The 27,369-nt window shown below is 49.4% G+C and overlaps 1 protein-coding gene across 4 annotated transcripts in view; it reads right to left on the bottom strand.

Moving 5' to 3' along the window:
* The window catches only part of VOPP1 (VOPP1 WW domain binding protein), a 94,448-nt gene that overhangs the window by 3,969 nt on the left and 63,110 nt on the right, over nucleotides 1-27,369 (bottom strand). For all 4 annotated transcript variants that reach the window (XM_017975209.5, XM_035253459.3, XM_078342467.1 and 1 more), the window contains 2 exons: nucleotides 20,558-20,635; nucleotides 15,362-15,498 (listed from right to left, as the gene is read on the bottom strand). In XM_017975209.5, coding sequence (XP_017830698.3) covers nucleotides 15,362-15,498; nucleotides 20,558-20,635 — 215 coding nt within the window. The remainder of the gene's footprint in view (nucleotides 1-15,361; nucleotides 15,499-20,557; nucleotides 20,636-27,369) is intronic.

The following is a 27,369-nucleotide window of genomic DNA, read 5'->3' on the forward strand; positions in this document are numbered from 1 at the left end:
CCAGGGGAAGGCTTCAGGGAGGAGCAGCACGGAGGCCCGGAGGAACAGCATGGAGGCCAGGAGGGGAGCACAGAGCATCTAAGGCTGATGACAAGGATGCACAGGCAACAGGAAGACGCAGCAGATGGCGGCACACTGGGAGCCAGGACAGCAAGGGGTGGGAGAATTTTCAGGAAGAAGAGAGGTCAAAATAGGCATGGCCATTTCCAGTGGCTGTGGCCTTGGAGTTCCCATGCTCCTCCTCTGCAGTTACACACCATGGTGGACACAGGTCCTTGCTGCAGTGGGGACAAACGGTCCGGGCTGGGAGTGAAGACAGAGGAGGGACAGCTGGCAGCTGGAAGACACTCAGGGCAAGGGAAGGTGTCTTTGTAAGGACGGAAATGCTTGTGAATATGGGCAGTGGTGGGGAGAGACACCCAGGACAGAGAGGACTTCCGGGGAGCACAGCTCGGGGAGGGCAGGGGCTTCTAGTGCAGCGCTGGGAGCCTACTAACTAGCTGGAAGCTGGGGAACAGTGGACGGAGTGCGCAGGGCCGTGTGGGGTATGGCCCTGCGAAGCAGAGCAGGAGACTTGGCCTCCACGGGGTTCGGTGGAGGGGCAGGGCGCATGTGGCCAGCAGCCTCCACTGCCAGTGGAAGGAGGTCCAAGTGATTGGTTTGCTGACAGGGATGTGGGAAAGGGTAACAGGAGAGCTGATTAGGGAGATTCCAAAAGCCTCAAGGATGAAAGGAGCAGTGTGTGACAGTCACCGCTGGAAGCCAAAATAGTGATGAGGAGAGACAGGCCCACTGGTGCAGGATTCAGTGGGGACGATCTGCACAGGGGTGACAGTCAGGAGCAAGGGGACTCCACCGCCCCTCCCCCCCGCACAGGGTGTGCCCTGGGAGGAGCCCTTCAGTTCTGGTTTGCGGTTGACAGTTCAGTTAAACAAAATACCCAGAGCATTTAGGAAGAGGCTGGGGTTGCAGGAAGACTTTCTCCGGAAGATGAGGTAGAAAGAGTCAGGAGAGGTGACTAAAACCACGATAGCCCCATGGCTGCCCCTCAATGTCACCAGTGTCCGACAGGCCAGCCTGGGCCTGTGTGCAAGGTGGGAAACGGCGCAGGACAGGGGAGAGGCAGGAGAACAGAGGCTCTGCAGGAAAGAATGCCTCACCAAGGTCACACTGCCACTACAGCAGCACCAGGACTTGAACCCAGCAGTGAACCAGAAAGTCAGACTCTCCCTATGATGGCACGTGTCTCTCACACAGGACGGTGAAGTGGGGGAAGGATTTCAGGCAAGGATGGGCTGGGAGAGCCACAGGACACTGGGGGCGTCATGGCCCCTGGGTGGAGCGCCGTCTAAGAATTAAGGGGCACCAGAGCCAGCCTCCCAGACAGGCTGTACTCGCACCCGCGGCAGGTCACCTGTCTCTGGACAGTGCTGGAGTCGTTTTATTCCTAACGCCATCATCTCTCCCTCACTGGGAGTCTTGCATGGTCTGAAAGGGAGCTACAGACTCAGCAAAGACTGGGAGGGCACAGTGTGATGGTAACAGAGACCACTCCTTCTCAGTGAGCTGGCCAGGCAGCCTGCGTTCTTAGCAGGACCTGCCAGCTCTCTGGCCCAGCTGACTGGTCAGTGGCCTATTGGAGGGGCTGAGCCAGTCTTTCCTGGGGATGTAGGAGAGTCCGGTGGGCTGCAGAGGGATAGGTGGAAATGCAGGGAGAGGGAGAGGTGGCAGACAGAGTGTGTGGCCCAGGAGGGACAGAGGCCAGGGGCCCAGGGGCCTGACTCCTGAAAGCGCTCCTGTTCCACCAAGGTTTTGCATCATTATAGTCAGCCCCTCCCAACCCAGGGCACGTGGGTCTCTGCTCTCTCCTCTCCAGCCACGCCCTGGCTTCCCCACTCTGTCTCTAGCCCAGCTGCTCCTCCAGCTGTGGGAAGGGGTCTCAACACAGGGCAACAGGGGCAGAGCTTGTCCCTGCCAACCAGGCTGCAGCCTGCTCGGCCCTACACTCCCCACCCCAACTCATGGGACGGCAAGCTCTCCCAAGGGACTGGGCAGGCTCTGGGGGGCCTCCTGCCCACTTCAGAGCCTCGAGTCTCACTGTCTGCCCTAATCTCCATCCCCCAGCAGCAACCACAGTGCCTGGATCCAGCCTGCCCTCCCTGGGCCCTCACTAGATGACATCTCCCGGGCTTTCACCGCCTAGACCACGTACCCTGGAATGCCTGTGTCCACCTCATGCCAGGCTCCTCCCAGCCTCTGGTCTGGCTAATTCCCATGTATCTTTTAGTCTCAGCTCAGAATCACCAGGCAGACCCCTCTTGCTGGCTGTCACTGCCTTCCCGCTGAGAAGGCACCCCTGTCCTCTAGCACCCAGAACAAGGCAGGCCTGTGGGTGTGCAGCCCTTGCCCAGTGTGGTATGATTTTCTGAGCCTTCTGAATATAAGGACAGAACATCACTCATCCTGGTGCCCTGAGAGCCCAGAATGCACCTGGCATGTGGCAGACGTTCCATAAATACATGGAAGGAGTGACTGAAGTGGAGGCGAGTGGCAGCTTGGATCTGGGCTTTGACTGCCAGATCGTGCTGGGTGCACAGGGGTTTCCTCAGACGCACCTGTTTCTGATATGATAGGCGTGACTGGCTTCCCCGCCCAGCAAGCCCATGCCAAGCCTGTGGCTCCTGTTGAGGGGAAGACCCCAAATCCCTGCTGCAGGTGAGGGAGGGGAGGGGCAGGAGTGTGGTCTTTGCAGCAAAGAGGCAGCCAGGCTATGTTTAGAATGTGGCTACTCACGCTGCAGAACCAGAAACACCAGCCCCTGCACCCACTCGAACTGGTGTTTTCATGTTCATAGCCACAATGATGGATCCTGCTGGGAATTGGTGGGACAGGACTGAAATATTTGAACATGGAGATGGAGAGGCATTTGGAATATAAAAAAGAATGAAGAGGAGGGGGATAAACTGTGTACTTGTCAAGAACATGAACCTTTAGGTAAAAAAATTGGTGACCACGCTGGAGAGGCTGCAGTTGAGGCTAAAGGGCAGTGGAGCCAGAGGCTGGAGCCTCGTGAGCAGCTGAGGGCCCCAGCCACATGGAGGCAGCCAGGCAGGGCGAAGCCAGCATGGCTGGGGAAGCGGCACGCAGAGGGCACGCCCACCCAGACAGCTGCTGGGTTTCTGCTCATTTGGCTACAACTCTTCGCAGGACGCTGGCCATGTTTACCATTCAGACTCCCACAAAGAGGAGCCACTGAGGGAAGGTGGACCCAGTTCTCACAGACGCAGAGACTCATTTAGGAAAGAGAAAGCAAGGACACTTCATGCCGTGCATGTCACTGGCAAACAGAAGGCCGGCAGGGCCCGGAATGTGCCCACAGACCTCAGAGACTGCAGTAAAGACGTTCCCAGAAACGCAGAGATGATTCCATGGCACATGGCAGCTCTCTTCTTCCTCACTTCCCCAAAAGGCAGCAGCAGGAGGGTTTTTTTTTTTTGTAATAAGATAATGTATGTACCTCAAGAGGAAATGTACAATGTATATACAGTGGAAGAAGAAATACACAGTCTAGTCCAGCTCCCTTCTTCCAGCTTACCAAGTTTTTTGTGTATTCTTTGAGAAATATTCCATAGATTTACTAATAGATGCATATGAAAAGTCCTTTTAATACTGATTTAAAAATCTCCTTAATCTGATCAAAATATAAAAATTAATGGAACATTTGAAAGAAGCTCTTAGATTTCACACTACAAAGTGTGTCTGATTACATTTATAGAAGTGGAAACTGCGTACCTCCGGATGCTAGGAGCTCCGTTTCAAACTTTGTGACTCTCTGGTAATCTTGGGAAATTGTTCCATTCTCTGAGCCTCAAGCCCCTGAAGCTGGGATCCTAAGAGTACACTTCCTTTGTGTCCCCTGCTGAGCACAGGGCCAGAGAGTCAGTGCTCAGTGAGGTTTAGCAGTTACTTAGGGCACCTGCAGTTTGTAGATGTCTTTAAATGAACAAATGTATGCTCTGCACCCACTTGGAAATGAAAGACTATGCCTGTAGATTTTGTGTTGAGTCAAAAATGTGGGAGTAGAGGACCCTGCAGTGCTGGTTTTCTCCCCTGCCCTCTTTCTAGGCCCCACCTCTGTTCTTCCGGCTTTGGCCAGGAGCCTTGGGGCCAGTTGGCCTTTTCTTTTGACACCAACCTTTGTTCACTCTGATGAGAGCCTCCCTGCTGGTTCTCTTGCTGCCCTGCCTTTACCACGGTCTGTTTCCAGCAAGGCAGCCAGATTCGCAACAGGAGCACAACAGGCTTGTGCTCCCAGCACTCCTGTGGGCCCACTGTGCCCAGAGAAGCACCGTGAGGGGCCACGGAAGCCCTCTCTTCTCTCGGCACCCCTCCTGGCTGCCCAACAGGCTCTAACCTCTCCTGTGGCTCCTCTGTTCACTCCCCTCCAGCCACACACTGGCCTTTCTCCATGGACACGCCAAGGTACACAGCGTGCTCTGCCAGCACCTGCTGCCTGCCCCTTCTGCCCGGCACTTCCATTTCTTTGATGCCCTTCACCTTCCCATGAGGCCCTGCCTGCAGAAGGAAAAATGGCACTGCCCTTCCCCCTCCCCTGTTGGCTTTTCTTTTTTCACTTTTCCTGCTTTATTTTCACACTTGGCACTTCTCACCAACTAATCTACTCTCTAGTTTTCTTACTTACCTTGCTTATTGTCTCTCTAAACTGCAAGAACCAAAATAACTGAGGTTTTCTGTTTTTGTCACTGCTGTGTTCTGAGTGCAGTGCTGGCACTCGGTGAGAATCGTCTTTGTTAAATACACAAATGGACATAGGTATCAATGAAACGAATCCAACGGTGTATGCAGTGCATGTTCAGCCGATTTTTAGAGGCATTAATAGATTCCTAACTGTTAATAGATTCATTCTGTTAAAAGTTTAAAATGAAAAAGCAACTGAACTGAGCTCTCCTCAAAAGAGGCTCAGAAATTAATAAAGTCACAGAAATATATAAAGAGTGGGTAAAATTAAGCCTGGGAAGTAGAGATGGGAGAAATTATAAACAAAATACAAATTAATTGTAAAAATCAGAAAAATATAATTATAAATCTCAAAAGTTAGCAGTTGATAAAAAGCAATAAAGCAAATTACATTGCTTGTTCCCTCCTGATTAATCAGTAAAATAGAAGAACGCAAAAATAAAGCATAAATTAAAACACTACAGATTGGAAGGAGTTAAAAATCACCAGAAAGTATTCATGAATTGGAAAATCTGGTAAGATGGCAAAGTGTATGATACCAAAGTGCATCAAGACATTGAACATTTCAATAACTCAAAAAGCAAGCAAGAGTTTGAAGACATTTTCAAAGAATTATCTTCCTGAATGTCTTTAAATTCATATTTTTAAACTTTTAAGAAACAGTTCATTTTAAAGAATGTATAAATTACTACAAATCATAGGAATGCTACATATTCATTTTGTAAAGTTACTATAACTTGGGAATGAACACCAAAATAAAATAATATTGAATCATTTTTAGGAAACTGAATTAAGCAGTGTGCTTACTAAAAGTAGTAAACCATCAGAACCAACCATGATCTTCCTAAGAAAGAAAAGACAGTTTGATTTTAGGCAAGCAATTACCATGGTAAGTTATATCAAAAGTAATGATTATCTCAGCAGGTGGTGGAAAATCTGTAGTACAATTTGATATATATTCTTTATCAAAACTTTTCTAAAACTAGCCATATAAGGCCTTTTATTAATATAATAAAGACCTCATATAAATTCCTGGGTTCCATGCTGAAGCCTTCCACTGTGTGCTGCATGATGCCGGCTATGCCTTTTGAACAGGAAATGTTCCACAAATAACTGTTGAGTATGCACTTTAGACCTATCGCTAACATCACATTTAGTGAAACTGTAAAAGAATTCCCATGAAAATTGAATTGCTTAGTATCATAACTCATATTTAAGACTGCTCTTTAATTTCCGGCTAAAGCATTAAAATATTCAACCATCAGGAAGGAGAAACAAAACTATTTGTAAACAGTTTCTCAGTACTTACCTAAAACTGGAGAATCAGCTCAGAAATATTTTTAAGAACTGAGACAGTTTAGCAAAATGAATAGATAATACCTCAAAACCAAACCAAACCAAACTAGAAAGCTCAGAGGACACAGAAAGACCAGCACTGACCTGGCAACACGTCTGTTGCTTATGAAAATGTTCTCTGGAAGAGGTCATTCAGGGCTTTTGGCTACAAGTAACATATACCCCAGTTCAGCCAGCTTGAAATATAAGGAAGAATTGTTTCTCATGACAGGAAAGTCATGAGAGGCCATAGCAGGAAAGCTGTGGTTTACCTACATGGCTCAGCAGCATCCTGGGGCTGGGCTCCTTCTGTGGGCCCCTGCTGCCTGCCTCAGCTCCTCCCACTTCAGCTCTCCTTCCTGGCTGAGAGAGGGCCCCCTGGGTCGTCACAGATGCAAGTGTCCACTGGAAGGAGAGTCCCTTGGGCACACTGTGTAATTTATTTGGGCTTCCACTTCTGAATCAGTAAAATGGAAATAGTGTGTATCTCATAGCATCCCCGTGGGGCTGGAATGACAGGCTGTATGTGAGATACTTGATCTGTAAGGAAAATGCACTTAGCGTGTCATAGGGCCCTGAGGTCCTGGTTCTCTTCCACACTTCCTGCTCTGAGAGGTACTTGGTCAGAGGCCAGCAGTCTGAAAGCTCTCCCCAGCATCTGCTCAGTTCTCATTTATCTTGGTCTTTCATTTTCCCTCACCCATTTTTTTCTTCTCCCTTTCAGTTTGCAAACCATTCTCCGTGGGAGAGAATACCATTTTAGGGAACTTCTTTTGCCATTTGTTTTGTTTCTTAATCTTCTTTATTGTCTGTGCACGTGCAAAGGCCCTTTTTTTGTCTGGAGTCATTGCTTCCAGCTGCAGCTCCCTTGGCTTTGTTTTCTGACTTTGTTCTGTATTTGCTCTTGGTAATAACCTCATTTTGTAATTTTGCTGTTTAGGCACAGGGCTTCATTTGGAACGCTCACATTTTTGTTCTCACCATGCTTATTTGTGATTATGGAGTTGAGGTTATGGCTTTCAGGTGCTTTTGATTCCAGAGCCACGTGCCATAGAATCATCTGTGCGTTTCTGGGAACATCTTTGCTGCAGTCTCTGAAGTCTGTGGGCACATTCAGACTCCCACAAAGAGGAGCCACTGAGGGAAGGTGTGGAGTGAGATTACTGACACGAAGTCTGCTTGGGTTGGGTGCTCTTGAGAATCCCATCCAGCCCTGAGATTCTTTTGACTTTTTTTCCTTGAAATAATACAGTGAACATGTAGCAAAACTAATTAAGCAACAAGAGAGAGAAAAGGCACCCCAGAAATAGAATGAAGAGAGAGAAATAACTACAAAGACAACTGTTACTGTAAAAGACGTTTAGAATACTGTGAACGAGTATGCATTCTCCCTCAGTCTCCAGAAGCAACTCACCCCACTGCCACCCCGACTTCTGGCCTCTAGAACTTCGGGAAGACACAATCCAGCTGCTTTAAGCCACCAGGTCTGTAGTACTTTGTGAGGGCAGCCCTAGGACATGCATCCAGCACGCACCTTCTCCTGCTGTCAGCAGCATGATCCCACAGCACGCGCAGCAGTCTCAGCACAACAAAACCAGCACCACTCCCAGAAGGGTCATTACTGGAAACAGTTTAAAACTGCGCAGGGCTTCTTTTTCTTTGTTTAGGACTAGCCCTGGGATTCTGCAACCCTATAATTTTTTTCTCCTCTTTTTACCTAACTTAGATCAAAGAATTAATAACCAATCCCCGTGGCCCCATGCCCAGTTAAGCGCCTCACTTTGTCTTCACTAATCATCATCACGTGTGCAGGCCTCGTCTAAGCAGCCAGCCCACCTCGCACCCACCAGCTTCTCTTCCACAGGGAACCAAGGCTTAAAATACTGACACGCAACAAACAGCAGACAGAAAAACACACCACTTCACATCTTTTAAAAGTATTTTCCCAAGTCATCAGGAGTCTTCTAAAAAAAAGAGAAAACGTGGGGTGTGGTGGCTCACGCCTGTAATCCCAGCACTTTGGGGAGGCTGAGATGGGTGGATCATGAGATCAGGAGTTCAAGACCAGCCTGGCCAAGATGGTGAAACCTCATCTCTACTGAAAATACAAAAATTAGCTGGGCATGGTGGCATGTGCCTGTAATCCCAGCTACTCAGGAGGCTGAGGCAGAGAACTGCTTAAACTCAGGAGGTGAAGGTTGCAGTGAGCCAAGATCGAGCCACTGCACTCCAGCCTGGGCAACAAAGTGAGACTCCATCTCAAAAAAAAGAGAGAAAACATGACAGAGAACTAAGAGTGGATTTAAGGTTGAGAAGGTAAAAGGCAGACAGAATGGAAATGCATGTCATATTTTTGCTGAATTTCCACAGGCAATCTGAATGTGTATGATAAAAGGGATTTCCAACTTCAGCCTTTCACTTTGGGTGGTACAGCATCCACGTTTTCCTATGAGAGGAGGTCAGAAGTCACTGTCATCCTGTCCTTGTCCCAGAGCTGGAGGCTGGGCACAGCTGCCTTGTCACCCCAGGTGTCCTGTGGCTGCACTGTGCCTGCACACGGCACCCGCACACGGCGCTTTCACAGAGTGCTTAGTGGGTAGGGTGGACATGTGGGCACAGGGACTTCACGGAGGCTGCAGGCCTCGCTGGAACAAGGGGCCTCCGGTCTTGTTTGGCCCATGTTTTCTCTCACCTGCCCCTCGACGGGCTGGAAGCAGCCATTTCAAATATTAATACATTAGGGAGAAAAGTGCAATGGCATACTTGGGAGCTGAGGGGATATGGAGGAGGACCCGCTTCCCACAGGGAGGGGAACACAGCCAGGGAGGCAGGGGGGTCTGTCGGACCCAGAGCCTGTGTGAGCAAACGTGAGGGAGACACTTGGTATGCATAGTGTGTCCCCCAAGATACGGGCACCTACGAGCGGACCAGGATGGGCCAGGGGCTCAGGCTCTGTCTCAACCCCATCACTGGTGAAACAGAGGACAATGGGCAAGGGACTTAAATCTGCTGGAAGTTTCTATTCTCACTGATCAAAGGTCACAGATGTGCAAGCTTTGCTGTGAGTAACGTAACAACAGGAACTGCCTACCAACAGGGCAGTCTGTAAAAAATTCTTTTTGAAATACAGTCTGTGCAAAGTGTTTGTTATCTGTCATTACTCATTGTGGCCAAGCTTTGTATGACAGAACATTCTAGATATATCCACTTTATACAAACTGGGCTGGGCATATCATAATAGCAAGAGAGAGGTCACAGGGAGGGGAGGGGAACCATGGGGGCTGGAAAGAGAAGTGCTGTAAGTAAGTAAGAACGGAGACACAGACCAAATGTCAGACAGACAGAGCTGGAGGACTTTGTGGAAATATATTTCCAGCTGGTGAGGAGGCCCACCATACTGGGGCTGCAGGCTCACACTCACACCCCCTCACTCTGACCCTGGTCAGCCAGTCTCCTTCTGCCATCAGGGATGAATGAGGAAGGAATATTCTGCTAACTGAGATTGTATGAATAGATTGGCAATTGTGACTTGCAAACAAAAAAGAATTTCCAGTTAATTTTTTTCAGCAAAACCATAAACTCAAAAATAATGATCCTGAAGGTGGCTGCCCGGGGCAGCACAGAGTGGGCAATGAGTGTGACACCCCGCAGTGCAACAGACCCTTACAACCCCCCACAGCCACACACCCTGGGTCCCTCTGCCCTACTGCTTCTTTAGGAAAAAATCCGGAACGGAAATGTCAAAGCCGCGGGGGTTGGAGATTGGAGAGAAGTGGCCTGCAGGGCTGTCCCACCATCACCCCTGCATGTCAGAAGCACCGTTGCGTTGGAAAGAGTGACACTCATTCCACCAGGTCTGAAGCCAGATGTCCTCATAACCAAAGCAGCCCTGTTTGTGCTTGCGCTATGCCTTGAGGGTAATTAAACTGTCACAACACCCTCCTACTATTTCCATTTTCTTTCAGTTGGTGTCACTTAGTCACTGCAGGCTGACAGACTTATTAGAGGATTGAGACATGAGAATGAATAGTCAGAAACCCCTGAATGAACTCACCACTGATGACTGCGGGAAGGAAGGAAACCGCATCTGTGGATGGGAAAACTCCATCCACTCAGTCACATTAAAGGAAATCATTTTAAAGAAAACTTCAATCACATTAACACCGCACACTTCATTACTATCTTCTGCAGTCTCTCTCTATGCATCTGTGGGATTCCATAGTTGAACCCATGACCATTTTTTAGAGGCAGGGTCAAGCTATGTTGCCCAGGCTGGCGGAGAGTGGCTATTCACAGGCGTAACCACAGTGCACTACAGTCTTGAGGTCTTGGCCTCAAACCATCCTCCCACCTCAGCCTCCTGAGTGGCTGGGACTACAGTGGATGTCACTGGGCCCGGCTAGCCTCATGACCATTTCACAGGAAACATTACCCAATGCTCTCTTCCCTAACCACACTTTGATTGATGGTCTTGCTGTACTGGCAAATTGATCCTGACTATGAACTTCAGTGGCCACATAACATTCCACAAAGATGGACCATAATTCAATCACTGTTTCCCTCGGAGGTCCCTTAACCATCCCCTCGCCACATTCAATCACAGGGGCACCAATTTCAGCTAAGGCCACTCCTGCCAGCCAGCTCCTCGTCCCAACAGGCCTACAGCACTGCCTCAACCCAGGCTTTTATGCTTCCTCCACGGTCCTAAAGAGCAGGGAGGATTCTAACTCACACCCTCTGCCCGTGAGAACACGGTGGCTGGCGCTAGTTAGCTCATGTTTTCTGAGTGAGTGAATGAATGAAGACAATTTTTCCTCTACCCAGGAGAGCCTATTGGTGCGACCCTGCCAGCATCCTGATGGGGAAGGATTTGGGGCTGGGTATTTAGGGAGCTCTGACTTTCTGCTGCTGCTGCATCTTGGCTACCACCACACGCACAGATTACACAGAATGAGGAGTGCTTTTCTGAGGATTATCTCATCTTGCAGTTAAGGTGCTAAGGTTTAGAAGGGACCATGGCCTCTTCCTTAAATCACAGCTTCTCCACACTCCTCTCACTTTTCAGCCTTTGCACAACCTGGCCAGGCCTTGAGCCTTTCGGCCAGCAGCTGCATCCTTTGAGTCTGGGTTCCGTGGGCTGGCCTGGAGTCCCACCTCTGCATCTTGGCCTCATGCCAACTTTGCCAGCCCTGTTCCACCACATTCAGAGTCCTGCCACAACCCACACCACCCCCCAGGACCATGATGCCACCAATTTCCTCCCCTCCCCGACCATAAGCATCTTTGCAATGCACAGACTCTGCTTTCCCATGCTCATCAGTGATGCTGGTCCCAGTGGGAGTGCCACGCAAGCCCCTATGCACCCCAGGATATGAGCCACTGCCCTCCCCTGCCCCAGTGTATACGTCTGGATTCCCTAAAACTCTCTGCCTTTTCATCTTCATTAATAGACATCCTTCGCCTGAACCCACTTTCCCTCTCCCAGACCAGCAGAGGAAAAATGGGGCCCCGCTGAAAATTTACTAATACCCACCCTCCTGTGTTCAGATGCCTGCACACCCTGGCACTGCCCCCCAGCCTCGGGCATGACACTTCTTAACCTGTGGACCACATGGGATGTTGGGACCCCTTGGCTTCTCTCCCCTACCGAACTGCCAAGCTCTGCGTGGCCGTCCTCTTAGTCCCCACACTCCCAGGGCCTGCACTGCAGATGGTCTGGGATCTGAGCAGACAGCTGCAGCAGCGTGAAGCCACCCTTGGGGAAGGTGGGTGTCCAGACCAATAGCAGGCAGGACCCTGCAGACCCCAGTTTCATGTTCAATAATACTCTAAGAAGCCACTGAATTCTTCCCAAGCTCAGCACTGTCAACAAATGATCCAGCCCTGGACCTGGCAGGGAAATGATGGAAACGGGACACTCCCGCGGAACCCCGGGAGCCTACTTTCATATGACAGTCTGGATATTCTGGGGTGAGCCACACTGTTGCAGGCCTGCAAGATGTATAAAATGAAAAGGGGATGGCAAACCAAGTGTACATTTTGGTCAAAGATGCGCTGGGACTAGCTGCCACTCGCTGTAGAGGGTTGGGGGCTTACTCACTCTTAATCCAAATGGCTCTTCCATGGGAAGCCTTCCTGGAGCTGTGCACCAGATGGAGTCTCCTACTTACATGGTTTCCTAGCATTCTCAGCTTCCTCTCCTTCACACTCATGATGATCAGTACCTATAGAGTTGTCTGTGCAAAAGCTCACACGGGTGCTGGAGCTGTACACTGCACGTGGCTGTGACTCAGGATTGGCATCCAGGCTGTGAGGTGTCCTGAGCTCCTGCAGGCACCCTAGCAGGTGTGCAGTAAACATGTGCCAACACAGCAATTCAGGCAAGTCTGGGCTCCAGGCTGTGACTGTGGCTGTGATATTTCCCGACCCTGGTTTACCATGCTGCAAACATGGGGCGCCCGAAGTTCACCCGGCCTGAGGATGAGGGCTGGGCATCTGCTTGGTGCCTGAGACTGTGAGTCCTGTACATAGTCTTGTGGGGAGCTCAGTGTAAATGTGGACGATCAAAGCTCGTAAAGACCCTGACAGGGCACCCAGGGAGAAGGTGGAAGAAGTGATGCAGCCAGAGACAGCGTCACTATGGGTGCAACTCAGAGCGGCATCTTGGAGGAAGAACAGGCTTTTTCCAGCAGAAGGAGGGCATGTACAGGGCCCAGTGCAATGCAGGACTAGGGAGAGGGGGTTGCTCAAACTGGACACAGAGGAGGTGGGGATGGGCCTGAGGAAGCTGTGAACGTGGCCTTGGTCCTCAGCTAGGGACTCTGGACGTACACCATGAGCCAGGTGAGCTGGCAGAGACCCTGCCACAGAAGAATAGCACGGCCGATGTGCTTCTGTTTTGGGTTTTTAAAGAACCTTCTATGGCCAAGTGGAAGACAGAGAGGCTGGCAGAGACCAGTGGCCAGGAGGACTCTGAGCAGGCACTGCTCTTGGGTGAGGCAATGGATGTGGCAGGATCTGAGGACCTAGTTGTTGGGGATTCTCCCAGGTGGATGGGGCAGGGCGAGGAGGGGTGCAGGGCTGTGCACAGAGGGATGGGGCGAGAAAGGAGTGCACACAGGGATGCATTCTCTTCTTAAAACCCCGGGATGCCAGGGTTCAGAAGAGTTATGTAGCTACAGGCATGGTCTCAGTACCTCACCCGCTCACCGCAAGAGCCCCAGTTCACCTGAGCAGCAGACTCTGACACTCGGCCAGGACCACTGACCAGGGATATGTGGCTTCCTACACTGGTGGCTGCGGGGTCTCCCATGCCAAGTGGGGCAGGGGCTGCTTCTCCCTGTACTAAAACTTCTGTGACTGATCTGGATGAGACCTGGTGAGTGGCAGCTTTCACCTCCCATTTTCACAGAAGTTTTGCACTTTACCCTATGATACAGCACAAATCGGAAACTCTTCAAATATTTCCAAATATCAAAGACTAAAATCCACTATGGGTACAAAATTGTACTAACCTGACTGAAAGTGTAAGGCATAGCTCCCAGTGAACTGCTGTGGAAAATATATCTTTATATTTTTCTGAGCAACATTTTTTAAAATAAAGAAAATTCTTTCTGAAAGGAAAACCCTGTGGAGTATCCAGTGGAAGGAAACTGTAAAAGAACAACACACGAGTGACTTTACATCTTGATAACAGCCTGTCTTCGGGAAAACAGAAGAGAGAAGATACTTTTCTCCTTTTACATCCCTCTACTTCGCTCCTATTTAAAAACCTCTTTATTGAGGTCTGATTGATAGGCAAAAAGCTGTGCATGTTTAATATCTACAACCTGATATATTTAAAGACAGGGCACATCCAGGAAACCATCGCCACACTCTATGCCATAAACATTTTCATTACCTACGAAAGTTTTCCCTGCTCTTATTGTTATTTTTCTGTGATAAGAACATTTAACATAAGACCTAGCATCTTAGAAAATTTTTAATTATACATTACAGTTATATTAATTGTAGGTCCTACGCTGTAAAACAGATCTCTAGGACTTACACATTTTTCTTAACTGAAACTTTGTAAAAGGGAAGGCAAGAACTGCTCCTAGAATGGACCACCTATCTGCAGTGTGCAATCAATGGAGAGTCCCATTCCCAGGCTCCCAGGTGGAAACTGGCTGAGAGCAGGGCGGCACAGATGCCAGAGACACATCTCCTGCCCAGCCTCTCACCTGCCAGACCACCAGCACTGTGATGAGCAACACCGGCCCAGCCCTCCAGGACCCTTGGCTCCCCACTGTCATCAGAGAGCTCCCTGGCCTGTGCCCTAAGGGAGTCCACACTACCCACCACAGCGTGTAGGAGTTTTAGACGGCTACAGCAATGTTTCATAAGAATTAAGAAATAGCTAATTCATTTTGACCCTGGGATGCCACTTTAGTGATATGCACTAAACAGACCAAATGTGACTTGTACAAAACCCTCTACTGCCGCAGTTTTTGTAAGTATTTGGAATACTAGTAACTCCACAATGAATACTTGCTGATTGCGTGAATAAAAGGCAAAACATGAGAAAACAAAACAAATTATTATCAATAATAAAATATCTAAGCAAATTACTGTTTAGTAATATAATTAGTATTTTTTTTTTTTAATGGAGTTTCGCTCTTGTTACCCAGGCTGGAGTGCAATGGCGCGATCTCGGCTCACCGCAACCTCTGCCTCCTGGGTTCAGGCAATTCTCCTGCCTCAGCCTCCTGAGTAGCTGGGACTACAGGCACGTGCCACCACGCCCAGCTAATTTTTTGTATTTTTAGTAGAGATGGGGTTTCACCATGTTGACCAGGATGGTCTCGATCTCTTGACCTCGGCCTCCCAAAGTACTGGGATTACAGGAATGAGCCACTGCGCCCAGCCTATAATTAGTATTTAGTCCAGAAGCATTAAGAATGGCAGAGGCATTACTGCTCCTACACAGAAATTTATATGTGAAATAATGTTTAAGGAAAAAGGCAGAGAGCAAATAATATGCTTATACAAAGTACATCACATGCATATGTGGCACACTGATAACTGTGTAAGAATATACGGTGATGGAAGTAGAGTAACCTGTTTGTTATCTGGACAAATGCACAATGGAGACAGTCATCAGAACTCAAAAAATGACGAGCATGCCTGAGTTCTCTCTCTTCTGGCACATTCTGCAGCAGTACCCTTTATATATGTCAGCAGAGGACGCACACTGAGGGGAAGAGAGACAAGGACAGGGCTGGCTGACCTGGGCCAGGATTTGGGGGCTGCCTGGTGTAGGACACGTTGAAGGCTGGCTCCTCGATCAGTGGTGGGGGGTACATGCGCCTCCGGATGAAGAAGCCGGCTCCGCAGCAGAAGAGCACGCCCATCATCAGGAGGAACCTGAGGAGAGTAGAGATGTGAGTGGAGGCCCCGAGGACTCAGCCCTATAGCTCAAAGGTTTTGCACACTCCTCAGAGGTCCAGGACCAACAACTCCTGAATGCACGGATCAGAGGGCAAGGGCAGAGCCATGAGGCTCACACCTCAGACTTGGTCCTCTCATTTTACCCAGGGACATTCCTCCAGTGGATGGCAGCAGGCAGACGCCTGACCTGTGGCCTCTGGATAGCCCCGGGTAAGGCCACCCACACTGACAAGCACCATAAGTGAGCTCTGTCTCAGTTCAAACGGCCAGCCAGTTTCAGGAAGCTCAGGCAGTCACTTCCCTGCCCTCGGCTCTGACCTCAGCTGGACATTTTAGAACAGGAGATGCTGTCTCAGTCCTATCTGAACACCAGAGTCGACACAGCCTGGGCCTCGCGTCTGCTTCCATTTTCTATTCTTCACTGTCAAAGTACCAAGGCAGAGCTGGATCATCCTTCCAAACTGGGTCTCCACTGTCACATGAACAGCCACAAGGAAACAAAAGAACGCTTCCTGGAGCACATCTTAATTATAGAGAAACTACGGGAACAAAAATACAATCAATAAAAGTGGAATCGATAGAAATATAATCTATCAATAGAAATAAAATACAATCAATAACAGAAGCAGAGCTGAATGCTTTAAGGGCAGCCCTTTGTCCAACACACCTATGAATTCTCATTGACTACGACTTCATCAGCATTCAGTAAATGTTTGCAGAATGAATGCATAAATGGCTTCCTTCCATTCCTCATTTGCACTATACTTTTTGTTTCTATAAAAAGAGGCACACTTTGAGAAGGACGATTAATAGACAAAACTGACAAACTGGCAAAACTGGCAACCTCTTACCCATCTCTGGACTGAAATTATGACGGGCCCCATGGAACCGTCCAGAAGTCATGCAGACACCCACAGGGTGAGGATGGGCATGCAGCAGAGCAGGTGGCGGTCAGTGGTACCAGTCCACACATAAAAGAAGCTTAAGAGTGGATGATAAAGCCTTTGAGAATATTAATGTGATGTTAAGTACAAGGCTATCAGCCAGTCAAAAAGTATTTACTGGATAACCTTGGAAGGCTGAGCAGGGAGAAAAGCCAGAGGCACGAGACAGGAAGGACTCAGGAACGACCGAAACTGTGGCCTCTGTCATCTGCTTTCTTGATTATTCATTCATCAAGTCATCTTCAGGTGCCTGCTATGCCCTGTCACCACCCTGAGCATGGCAGTGTGTAGGCAGGTGAGGCCCCACTTCACCGACACTGAGCTTACAGAGGAGGGAGACAGATACCAACCTATACAATTACTTATCTACAACCTGATAAGTGCTAAGAAAGAAAAATGGGGGATGCAAGAAGTCTGTCTGTGTGTGTGTGTATGGGGGTAAAATATACATAAATATAATTTACTCTTTTAATCATTTTTAAGTGTGTAATTCAGTGCACCAAGAGGTTTGAACAGTATCTGTGGTGGTGAGCAAGACTGGGAACTCTGGGTTTCCTTTAGCAACAAGTGGACTGGGCTCTGAAGAAGAAGAGACAAGCTGAAGGGGAAGAAAGGTGGAAAGAACACAGCCCAGGTGCTGGGGCCGGAGAAGCTCAGAGCAGGAGGCCTGGAGGCTTGGTCCCGAAGATGGGCAGAGGAAGCAGTTGTGGGGAGCCAGGAGGACCCAAACCATTCAGGAGCACAGCAACCAATGTAAGGCTTCATGTGCTCCACATCAGGACAACACTCAAGTTCACAAAGGGAATGGCTTCTTCTCCCAAGACTGATTTCTTTCAGGTGGGCTCAGTGACAGTCTCACAGTCAACACTGAGTCCTGCTGTCAGGATCTGGGTAGAAATATACAAAAGCATAGAGGGGCTGGATGTGTACAGGGTTTACTTTCTTAGCGCCACTGGCCACTTCCAAGAGACAGGGCTTGGTTGAAAAATGCAGAAGGCACCTGAGATCCTGGTCTCATCCAAGAGATAAGATAACTCCTGGCAAACAGGAATAAGAACATTTCATTTTTCTAGACAGAAGGAAAGGACATTGCAGCTCCCACCTTAGTCTGATGGAGAGCAAGCATAAGGCAAGGCTGGAACAGAGCCACCTGGGATCCACCTCATCCCTTACTGAAATCACAGTCCGAGCATTTACTTCATTCGTTCATTTTAAAAGTTTATTTAAAATAATTTCTGGTAGAGACAGGGTCTCACTATGTTGCTCAGTGATCTCAAACTTCACCACTGAGCCTGGCCAATAACTCATTTTAAAAGAGAGAAACTAACAAAGGAGCAGGAGAAAGTGCTTCTAAAACAAGGTAAGAGACAAGGAAGGCAGTTCTTGCAGCGCTGGGAGTGAAGGCTGGCTGCTGCCTAGATGTCCTCTTTGGTTGCTCAACAAGTTTTGGAAGTTTTCAAAGGGATTAAGAGAGGAAGTTTTTGCCTTTTTTTTTTAACATTAGAAGTTACCTGACTACTTTAAGTCAATTTGTTTTTTGATTCCTCTCCCCGACCCCCCATCCCCAAGTGCAGCAGTTCTCAATTCTGCAGTCCCAGGGACTGGTGCAGCTACTGTGCAAGCCCTGCCCAGGCCCTACTTGGGACCCCGCATGGGACCCATGCTGTGGGCTCATCCATGGTGCCACCTGAGCCAGTCCTCACTTGGGCCCACTGGGCTTTCTGAGTCTACTCGAGGGTGTCACCAGGCCACCTTCTCTACTCTTGATGATTCCATCTAGATCTCGTCGGTGAAAGGTTTCTCCCGATCTTAGAGTTGGCAGGAACCCTAAAGGCATTCACCTTCAAAACCTTTGTTTTATGGTCAGGAGACACCTTCAAACAGGGCTGAGGTGCCCAGGATGCAGAGCGGCCCCTCCCTCCCACCCTGCCCCTTCCTCCTCTTCACCAAAGGCCTATCCTCACCACAGAAGCTTCCCATCACCTTTTAACATGTCCACTCTTCTTACGCTCCGGCCCTGCAAAGTGCTGTCCCTCTACCCCAAACGCCCTCTCTGAAGACCCCATCAAAAGTTTTGTAGCTTTCTTCAACTTTTCTGGCTTCAGAAGTTCTGTGCTCTGGCTTGAAAGTGTCCACACGCCATTATCTGCCTAGATGTCATCTCCTTCAGGGTCTGTCTGCCTAAGGACCTCTCCATAAGGACCCAGGACAAATGCCTGGTGCCTATCAGACCCAATGTTGATTGAGAGAGAAAATGCATGGGGTGGAACCCAGGTACCCTTTGTATTTCAGGCGAGGCACTGCAACCTCACACCCCAGATGCTCCCTGGCTGCATCACCAGCTTGGAACCCTGTGTCAGAATCTCAATGTTAATGACTCAGCCCCATCTTCTGACATCTGGCACTCAGACCTTGCAATAGCCTGACCTTGTGCAATGGGACTCAGGGGAGCTTCTCCAGATGAGGCCCGCCAAGTCGTGTGCCACCTCGCCAAGGTGCCCTGCCTCTGACAGCTGACCCTGGCCAGTAGCTAGGAAGCACCTGGCTGCCAGTGCAGGTACAGCTTTCTGGGCAGCCCGACGGAAGCTGACAGGCCCTACCAGTTCTTCTGGACTTTCTCAAATTTCTCTTCTTTTTGATCATACAATGCCTGAAAACTGATAAGCTTTTACATTTTTTACAAACATTCCTACGGCCTCATCATCATTCATCTGGTGCTTTAGACCAACCCAACATACTCACAAGCCCGTTCACAGTTCAGGGTTTCACACTCCAAATGGTCCTCCTCCTTCCACCCCAAGGTCCTGGGAGGACGATCCAGAGGGAGGGCGTGCCATTAAGCTGGGCCTTGCCCCGCCCACTGCCGCCAACCCACCAGCTCTGGTACTGGCCCCTCCACTTGGAGGTGCACACAAAGGCATTAACCTTTGGACAGTCTTAGGCTACAACAATAATTCTTCTGTTACAGAGTTTTAGACATTGGCACCTCTGTGGTGTGGGGACCTGACATCAGCTCCCTGGTTCGGGGGACATAACTAGGCAGGGCTTCCCAGGCTGGTCCTAAGGGAGGCCTGGCCAGCAGCTGTAAGGTCAGGTGAGGCCAAGGAGGTGGTGAGGTGATGATGAAAGAAGGTATCACTATTAAAGAACAACCTGGTCACATATCACGTAGAGTCCCCACTCCCTATAGGCTTCCCTAATCAAACCGTGGGCACAGGTGTTAAGGGAGAAAGACAAAACATGACAAAAATTCAGGTGGCTGCTGTCACATGCTCAGTAAGGTCTTAAAGTCTCAAAAGGTCAGTAAAGTCAGAATCTTAACCTCATAAAAAAAGCTTACATCATGTAGAGAGCAAACTCTAACCCTTTTTGGAGTTTACTGAAGGGCGTCACTACTGCATGGGAGAAGAGAGGGAGGTAGGTGCAAGAAATGCTGCTTTGGTTTTAAATAAATCCTTTCCCACATGTGCTCTGCCACCCTGCCATCTCCAGAGTGCAACAGATGCTCGGAGCACCCCAGCAGGCATCCTGAGGCTCTTGCCCACAGGAGGCTCCCCCGACGGAAAGCGCTCCCACACTTCCCAAATGCTGCAGGCACTGCTCCAGTTCCTGCTCAAGGAGCAGACTTCGGACTGCTCCGCATGCGCCCCAGAGGAGTTGGAGGAGTCACACGGGTGCAGGCTGCCTGTCTTGAAAGCGCAGAGTCAGCCGACACAGGATGGATGGGGAAGAGTATGGGCAATGAAAACCTGATCGCCTGCCAGTCTCGGCTGACTGATTCTCTGATTCTTCAGGACAGCCTTGGCTCCATTTCAGAAACTAGCCAAGGAGCTGCTGAAGGATGAGGCTGTTGTCCAGCCACCTTCCCAGAAGCAGAGATCTTCTTCCCACTCCAAAGTCTGTGGAAATGAAAACAGCTTCCCACAAACTCTGTGCGGGCAACTGCTGGTCACAAAGCCAACCCAAACATACCCATTTTCCTGACCAAGGTCCTCAAGGCCACTACCCAAGGGAAAGTGTCACACCCGTGGTTGTGACAATGCTGACGGGGGCAGAGCTCTCAGGGTGGGGAGCAAGGAGTTTCGACCTACCAGAAGTACCACAGCCTCTGTATGGAGAGGGCCCGCACGCAGCACCTGGAGCCACAGCAGTCCTCGTAGGAGCGGCATCTGTGGAGAGAGGCACAGGCTGGTCAGCACTGAGTTGGACGCAGCCACTGAACCAGTTGTGAGGCCCAGGCTGGGCTTCAATGTCATCATTCTTGAAGGAAGAAATCAATAAGAGCAAAGGGACAGAGCTGCCTCCACTGCATTTCACAGAACCAGTAGGGCAGATAGGCATCAGCCTGTGGCCCAGAGCAAAGTGCTGAGGCAGGCACAGTCAGTGTGATGCAAAGCCCTGCATTTACCAAGCATCCCATGTGCCAAATCCCAACGGATTCCTTCTGGGAGGCGGCATGACCAAAGACGGGCATTAAGCCTACCAGGAATGCTGCTGGGGGAGGCTCCAAGGCAGCCCAGCACCTGTATGGCGCTCATCTCTGCTGTCTTCAGTCCCTGACTATGGGGAAAAGATGGAAATACCCCACCATGTCCACTGAGGCTAAAAGCAGAGGCTGTGGAGTTGTATAAATTGCAGGTGTGGTCCTGGTCCTGCCATTTACTAGCTGTGGGACTTCTGGTGAGCCTCAGTTTCTCCATCAGCAACACGGGTGGAATGGCAGGGCATTGCACAGCACTGATTTAGGTTTTAAGGCCTTCATCACCATATCATGTGCTGATGGCATTATTACTGCTCACACTTCATCCCTCCCCTCACCCCAAAACGTGTGTGAGGTTTCCAGGGCCCTGTCAGGGCACAGCTCTTGGGGCTGTGCTCATAAGCGGTTTCAAGAGAGCTCCCTGGGCATGGGCCCTTGCGCAGATCCCGTGTGAGGCATTCAGTGCCCTCCACATCTCTGCCCTTCCCCAACTCTGTGTCCTCTGCAAAGAGAGAAGATGCCACAAAAGCGCAAACCCTTCAGTTTTACAGAGAAGTTTTCACTAGAACATTTTGAACCCAGCTGGATTGGCAGGGATGAGGGGCAAGCCACTTCTCGATAATATTAAACTATTATCTAATTGTGATCTAGGTTCCTGCCAGTTTTTCCTTTAAAAAAAAAAGTAACTGGGAGAAACATACAATTCAGTCCAAGGTCTTGGGCACTGAATGTGTAGATTATTGCAGTACAGATAGGGTTGTTTTATGTAGGAGTGGTACAGAAAACTAGTTAAGATGCGGAGTGAGATGACAGCAGCCTGGAATGCAGCAGACCCAAGCTTCAAAGCTGCTCTTCCCTGGTTGTGCACCCAGTGGCAGCTAAATCTTTGTTTCAAGGACAAACTGGGCTGAGAGACACTCCCTCCCCGCTCCAACCCAACGCCATTCCACAGACAATATGGCAGCATTGATGTCCAGTCTTCCCCTGGCCCACGAACATGAATTCCTACCCACTACCCAAAGTGTTGTGATTTCCATGAGATGCTCCCATTGGCTCCCACTGACAGTTATCTAAATGAGTGCTCAAGAATGCTGTTGGTCCTGGGTGGGCGCAGTGGCTCACACATGTAATCTCAGCACTTTCGGAGGCCGAGGTGGGTGGATCAATCACTTGAGGTCAGGAGTTCAAGACCAGCCTGGCCAACATGGTGAAACCCCATCTCTACCAAAAATACAAAAATTAGCTGGGTGTGGTGTGCGCACCTGTAGTCCCAGCTACTTGGGGAGCTAAGGCAGGAGAACTGCTTGAACCTGGGAGGCAGAGGTTGCAGTGAGCCAAGATAGTGCCACTGCACTCCTGAGACTCCATGCATCCAACAAGCAGCCATGAAAGGGCTACCAGGAGCCTGCTCTGTGCTTTCCTGAGGGTGGAGCAGGGAAAACCCAGAGGAAATCCCTGCTGGGAGGGGTTTTCTCTCTAGAAGGGGGAGAAAATAGTAAACAAGAAAATATGAACTGTGTTAGACAGCAGTAAGTTCCTTCTATGGGGAAAAATAGAGCCGGCCCTGCCAGGTTGAGACCACGAGGCAGCAGGGTGCTCAGGGAGGACGTGTGTAGCAGGTGACGTCTGAACAGAGAGCATGCAGGAATCCAGTCTGGCAATGGGGGAAGCTGGCAGAGGGCCTCAGTGCTCAGGATGGGGAATGCTGGCCCCTCCGTCCTAGTGCTCCTGGCTCCATGGATGCATACTGGGGAATAGTGCAGGAGCACAGGGTGTGAGTGAGCCCTAGGAGAGTGAGACGCCTGCAGGGCTGCTAAATCTGGGCCAGAGCCCTGTACAAACAGGACCTTCTGCAGTTCTTCCGGGCTTTCCCCTAGAATCTCATTGGTCTTAGGTGACCAACGTGTGTGTACCTATGTGTGTGGAAGAGAAGGGGGCAGTTGAAGGAGATGAAGGACTTCTTGCTTTTAGTGTCGGTGGAGTTTAGACAATTAACTATAAACTGAAAGAGGTGTGGCTGTTTCCTCTCGTGAGTGTGCAAAGACAGGCATCCTCAGCACTCTGGTGAGGTACATGGTGAGTTTGGGAGTGTGGAAGGCAGAACGCAACCATGGCCCCAAGAATGGCACCCCTCAGAGAACACACCCTGCATAATCCCCTCCCCTTTGGTGGGCAGAACTCTGTGAATATGGGATAAGCACTCCCACCATCACAGACAGTAAATGAGATGGTGTGTTATCTAAGTCTCTGCCCTTGCAAACTGGAGATTCTCCTGCTGGCCCTGAAACAGTATTAATAGCAGCCATGTGGGAGGGCCATGTGGCCAGGACTGAGTGTGGTCTCCAGGCACCAAGAGCAATCCCAGCAGAACCTCAGTCCTACAACCACAAGAAACCAAATCTGCCAACAACCCAAATCAATTCAGGAGGACTCCAAGCTCCAGGTGAGAATGCAGTCCAGCTCACTGCTTAATGTCAGTCTCGTGAGGCGGCCCTGAACCCAGAACCCAATTGTGGTTTCCCAAACTTGAGATCTACAGAGCTGTGCAGTAATAAGGGTGTGGTGTTTTAGTCTGCTACATTTACAGTGAGTTACTACATAGTAACAGAGTCAAGGAGAATACAGCTCACAGGTTATGAGCACTTCTTACCTCACACCAGGTTAAGTGCTTCACAAACATCTCAATTTTGAAAGCATCCACATACAAGGTAAGTATTATTGGCACCACATTTGAAATAAACTTAGAAGCAAGACATCAGGGATGTTGCACCTCCAGCCCGGGTCACGTCTGCAGAAGCCAAGAGAGGGCTTGGCCAGTATTTCAGGAAAGCATTTTGCACAGATGCTGCCTCTCCAATAACATGGATCTTTCCACAACCAAAGGATCACCTTCTCTATCCCTACTTGATTTTCCTATTCTTCTTCAGCCCTGCTTTTATAAACTGCCATGGAAATTTCAAAAGCCATGGTAACAGAGACAATATGTAAAAAATAGAGATCCGTGGTCAAATGGCTGGAGGTCCCTGAGACAGGACTCACAGACGGGAACTCAGCAACCACTCTTTAATAATGCTTGCACGGTTCTTTGTTCAGCTTGGAACTGCATATTGACCAGAAAGATTCCCAGAAAAGCCTGGATCATGTGATGTCAGTAATGCTCTACAGTCAGCAGATAACTTAATCACAGAGATGAATAAAGTAAGATGTGACATTAGGTGAAAGGATGGTGTTGACTCGTAGTGAACGGCGGATGCTCCTGCAACATTAGCTGATTTCAGCTGCTGTGAGCCCACTGGGAGACTGTGGAACCATTTTATATGGCTGCATTTTACAAAGGTGAAAAACAACTGAAAAAAAAAATCAGGCCAGGCACAGTGGCTCACATCTGTAATCCCAGCACTTTGGGAAGCCGAGGTGGGTGGCTCACGAGGTCAAGAGATCAGGACCATCCTGGCCAACATGGTGAAACCCCGTCTCTACTAAAAAACACAAAAAACAATTAGCTGGGCATGGTGGCTGAGGCAGGAGAATTGCTTGAACCCAGGAGGCAGAGGTTGCAGTGAGCTGAGATTGCACCACTGTACTCCAGCCTGGCGCCTGGCAACAGGGCAAGACTATCGGAAAAAAAAAAAAAAATCAGGGGATATCACATTTGTGAAACTTGTATTTTGGTCAGACATCTGCACACATGTACAAAAATCTACATGTGCCAGGCTGTGACATAAGGCACCCTTCCTCACAGCTACTGTAAGGGAAGCCCCAAGTGGACAGGTTCGAGCTTCTGTTGTGTCCAGGACTGGCTCCTTTCGGCCTCCTGGGAGATTCTGGGTGGCCGTCAGGCTCAGGCCCCCCTGACTATGAGGTCACTTTCTGCTGTCAATAGTGCTGGGATAAGGTTCTTCTGTCCTTGTCTTTTGTCTGGGTGACACTGGCTTTAGTCAAATGGCTATTGCCATTTTTGCCCCTAATTCTACTATACACTGTCCTGAAGTGATCAAATTCTAGGAGATACAACTCTCATGAAGACTCTCTCAAATGGGACACCCTGGCTCACTGCCTACCATGAACAGCCTCTGCTGCGGGTGAGGGAGGGGTGAGAAGGGTGGGGAACAGAGGCGACAGACACCAGCAGCTTAGGGGAGCTGACCCTGACTCTCTGAGCTCCGGCTGGTTCCCTCCCACTGCTCCAACACCCTCTGCTGCCTGTGATGCTCCTGTGTCTCTCCCTCTCAGGTTTCACCCCTGAATCTAACGGCAGCTGCCCCAGCTCCCAGCACAGCCAGTGCTAAAGAGTATTAATACTGTCTCCTCAATGCTGGCAGTAATGCACTTCATATAAAAGCGGAAAACAGGTATACGATAATAAATTTGGTGACTGAGTCATCTTTCGTGAGCTAAATTTGCTAAAATGCTTCCCTTTCAGCTTTACACTTACAAGGAAGCATTTGCTGCCTGGAAATCTAAGCCCTACGGCATTCTATTTCCCATGCTGGAGAAGCAGACTACCAGCTTTCAGACATATGTAGAGCCCTCGTCCATAATTCACACACATACACCCCTCAGCCTAAGAACATATCCCTCCTAGAATATTTGGAGTCTAACGGATTACAAGTTCCTCTTTGTTGGCAAGATTCAACATCTATGTGCTCTAGCTCACTTTTCAGAATCCAAATTTGGCACACCAGCAGCAAATACACGCTGTCAACTGATTATCTTTCTTCTCTCAAAACACAGTGATCCTTTATGCGCCTTCCGTGAGCTGAAGACCCATTCACTCTCTGCATCCTTGCGGCTCATCTGCGGCCCTGGCCCGGCTCCCAGTGAGGATGCTGGCAGGCCCCAGCTACTCGAAGGAGCACGCAATTACTCAGGTGCTGACACTGTTACCCCTTTTCGCTCTACTGCTTTCTTCCTTTTGAAGCTGCCGGCAAATTGGGGCCCTAAGCACACACACCTGCTGACGTTCCAAAGCGCTGCAATTACAAAGAGATATTCACTGCAACACTGAGCTTAATTAAATTAGTAAGCACTACCAGGCAGACAACCACATTGAAGACGCCCATCATGGATGCATCAAGTCGAACACTCCTAGTGCCTCAGCATGGCACTGCTGCTCCCAGGGACATCTGTAAGACTACGCCTTTGCAGAACACATCAGGAAGGAGAAAACAGCAAGGCTTTTTTCATTTCATTCCACTCTGTGTGCCAGATGGATAAATTCTCAGACTTGCCGTAGAAAGGAAGGAACATTACCCTTAACTAAATCCACTCTGCAGTACATCTAATTATAGTCCTCAGTCTCTGAAGCACGCAATACTTCAAAAGAGTGAAAAGATCACATACAGCAGCAGACATGGGCCCCTGGACTTGCTGTTAGCCAGGTATTCCTTACTGTACTCCGGATACAAATGTAGATTTCTGCTAGGTCAGAGAATGGGTAGCCCACTCTGAGCAGCTGCTGACAGGTAATTAGGTACTACACAGATAAAATCAGGGCGTCTGGCTTCTCTCCCCTAGTCAACAATGGGAGCTGCGGTCCCTGGGATGCGTCATGTAAAAGGAAATGTATGTCTGAGAGTCTATGGGCCACAAGTCAGACAGGTGTCAGAGCAACAAGCAAATGCAAGCAGCAGGTGGTCACTGTGGGAGTTTCTGAAGCCTAAGAAGAAAGCATGTGTTTATGCTTAGCCCTATCCAGGAGGAAAGAGGATATGGCCACTGGACTCATTTAATTATTAGCCTTTGGGTTACATAAATCTCAAAAGTAGAAAAGGGTAATATACTAGGTCAGGAATGTTTAATGTTAGTAAAGTCACAAAATCACGAGGTCAAGAGATCGAGACCATCCTGGTCAACATGGTGAAACCCCGTCTCTACTAAAAATGCAAAAAATTAGCTGGGCATGGTGGCGCATGCCTGTAATCCCAGCTACTCAGGAGGCTGAGGCAGAATTGCCTGAACCCAGGAGGTGGAGGTTGCGGGGAGCTGAGATCGCGCCATTGCACTCCAGCCTGGGTAACAAGAGCGAAACCCCATCTCAAAAAAAAAAGAAAAAAAAAAAAAAAAAGCCAAATGTCAGTTTGCAAACCTTTCCATGTCTTGTTGCTATGGACAGAAAGTGTCTCCCCCAAACTGGTGTGTTGAAAGGCTACTACCCCGCAATGGGATGGTGTTAAAAGGTGGGGCTTTTGGAAGGCGATCTGATCACCAAGGTGAAGCCCTTGTGATAGGGTTGACGAGGCATGAAGAGGGCTTGCTGCTGGCTCCGCTCCCCACCATGTGAGGACAGAATAAGACAGTGCCTTCAAACCACGGAAAGCCCTCACCAGACACCAGAGCTGACGGCAACTTGGTCCTGGACCTGCAGCCTCCAGAACTGTGAGAAATAAACACATATTGTTTAAGCCCCGCTACTGCTATTAC

Source organism: Callithrix jacchus, chromosome 11, assembly GCF_049354715.1.
Source record: "Callithrix jacchus isolate 240 chromosome 11, calJac240_pri, whole genome shotgun sequence".
Lineage (NCBI taxonomy): Eukaryota > Metazoa > Chordata > Mammalia > Primates > Cebidae > Callithrix > Callithrix jacchus.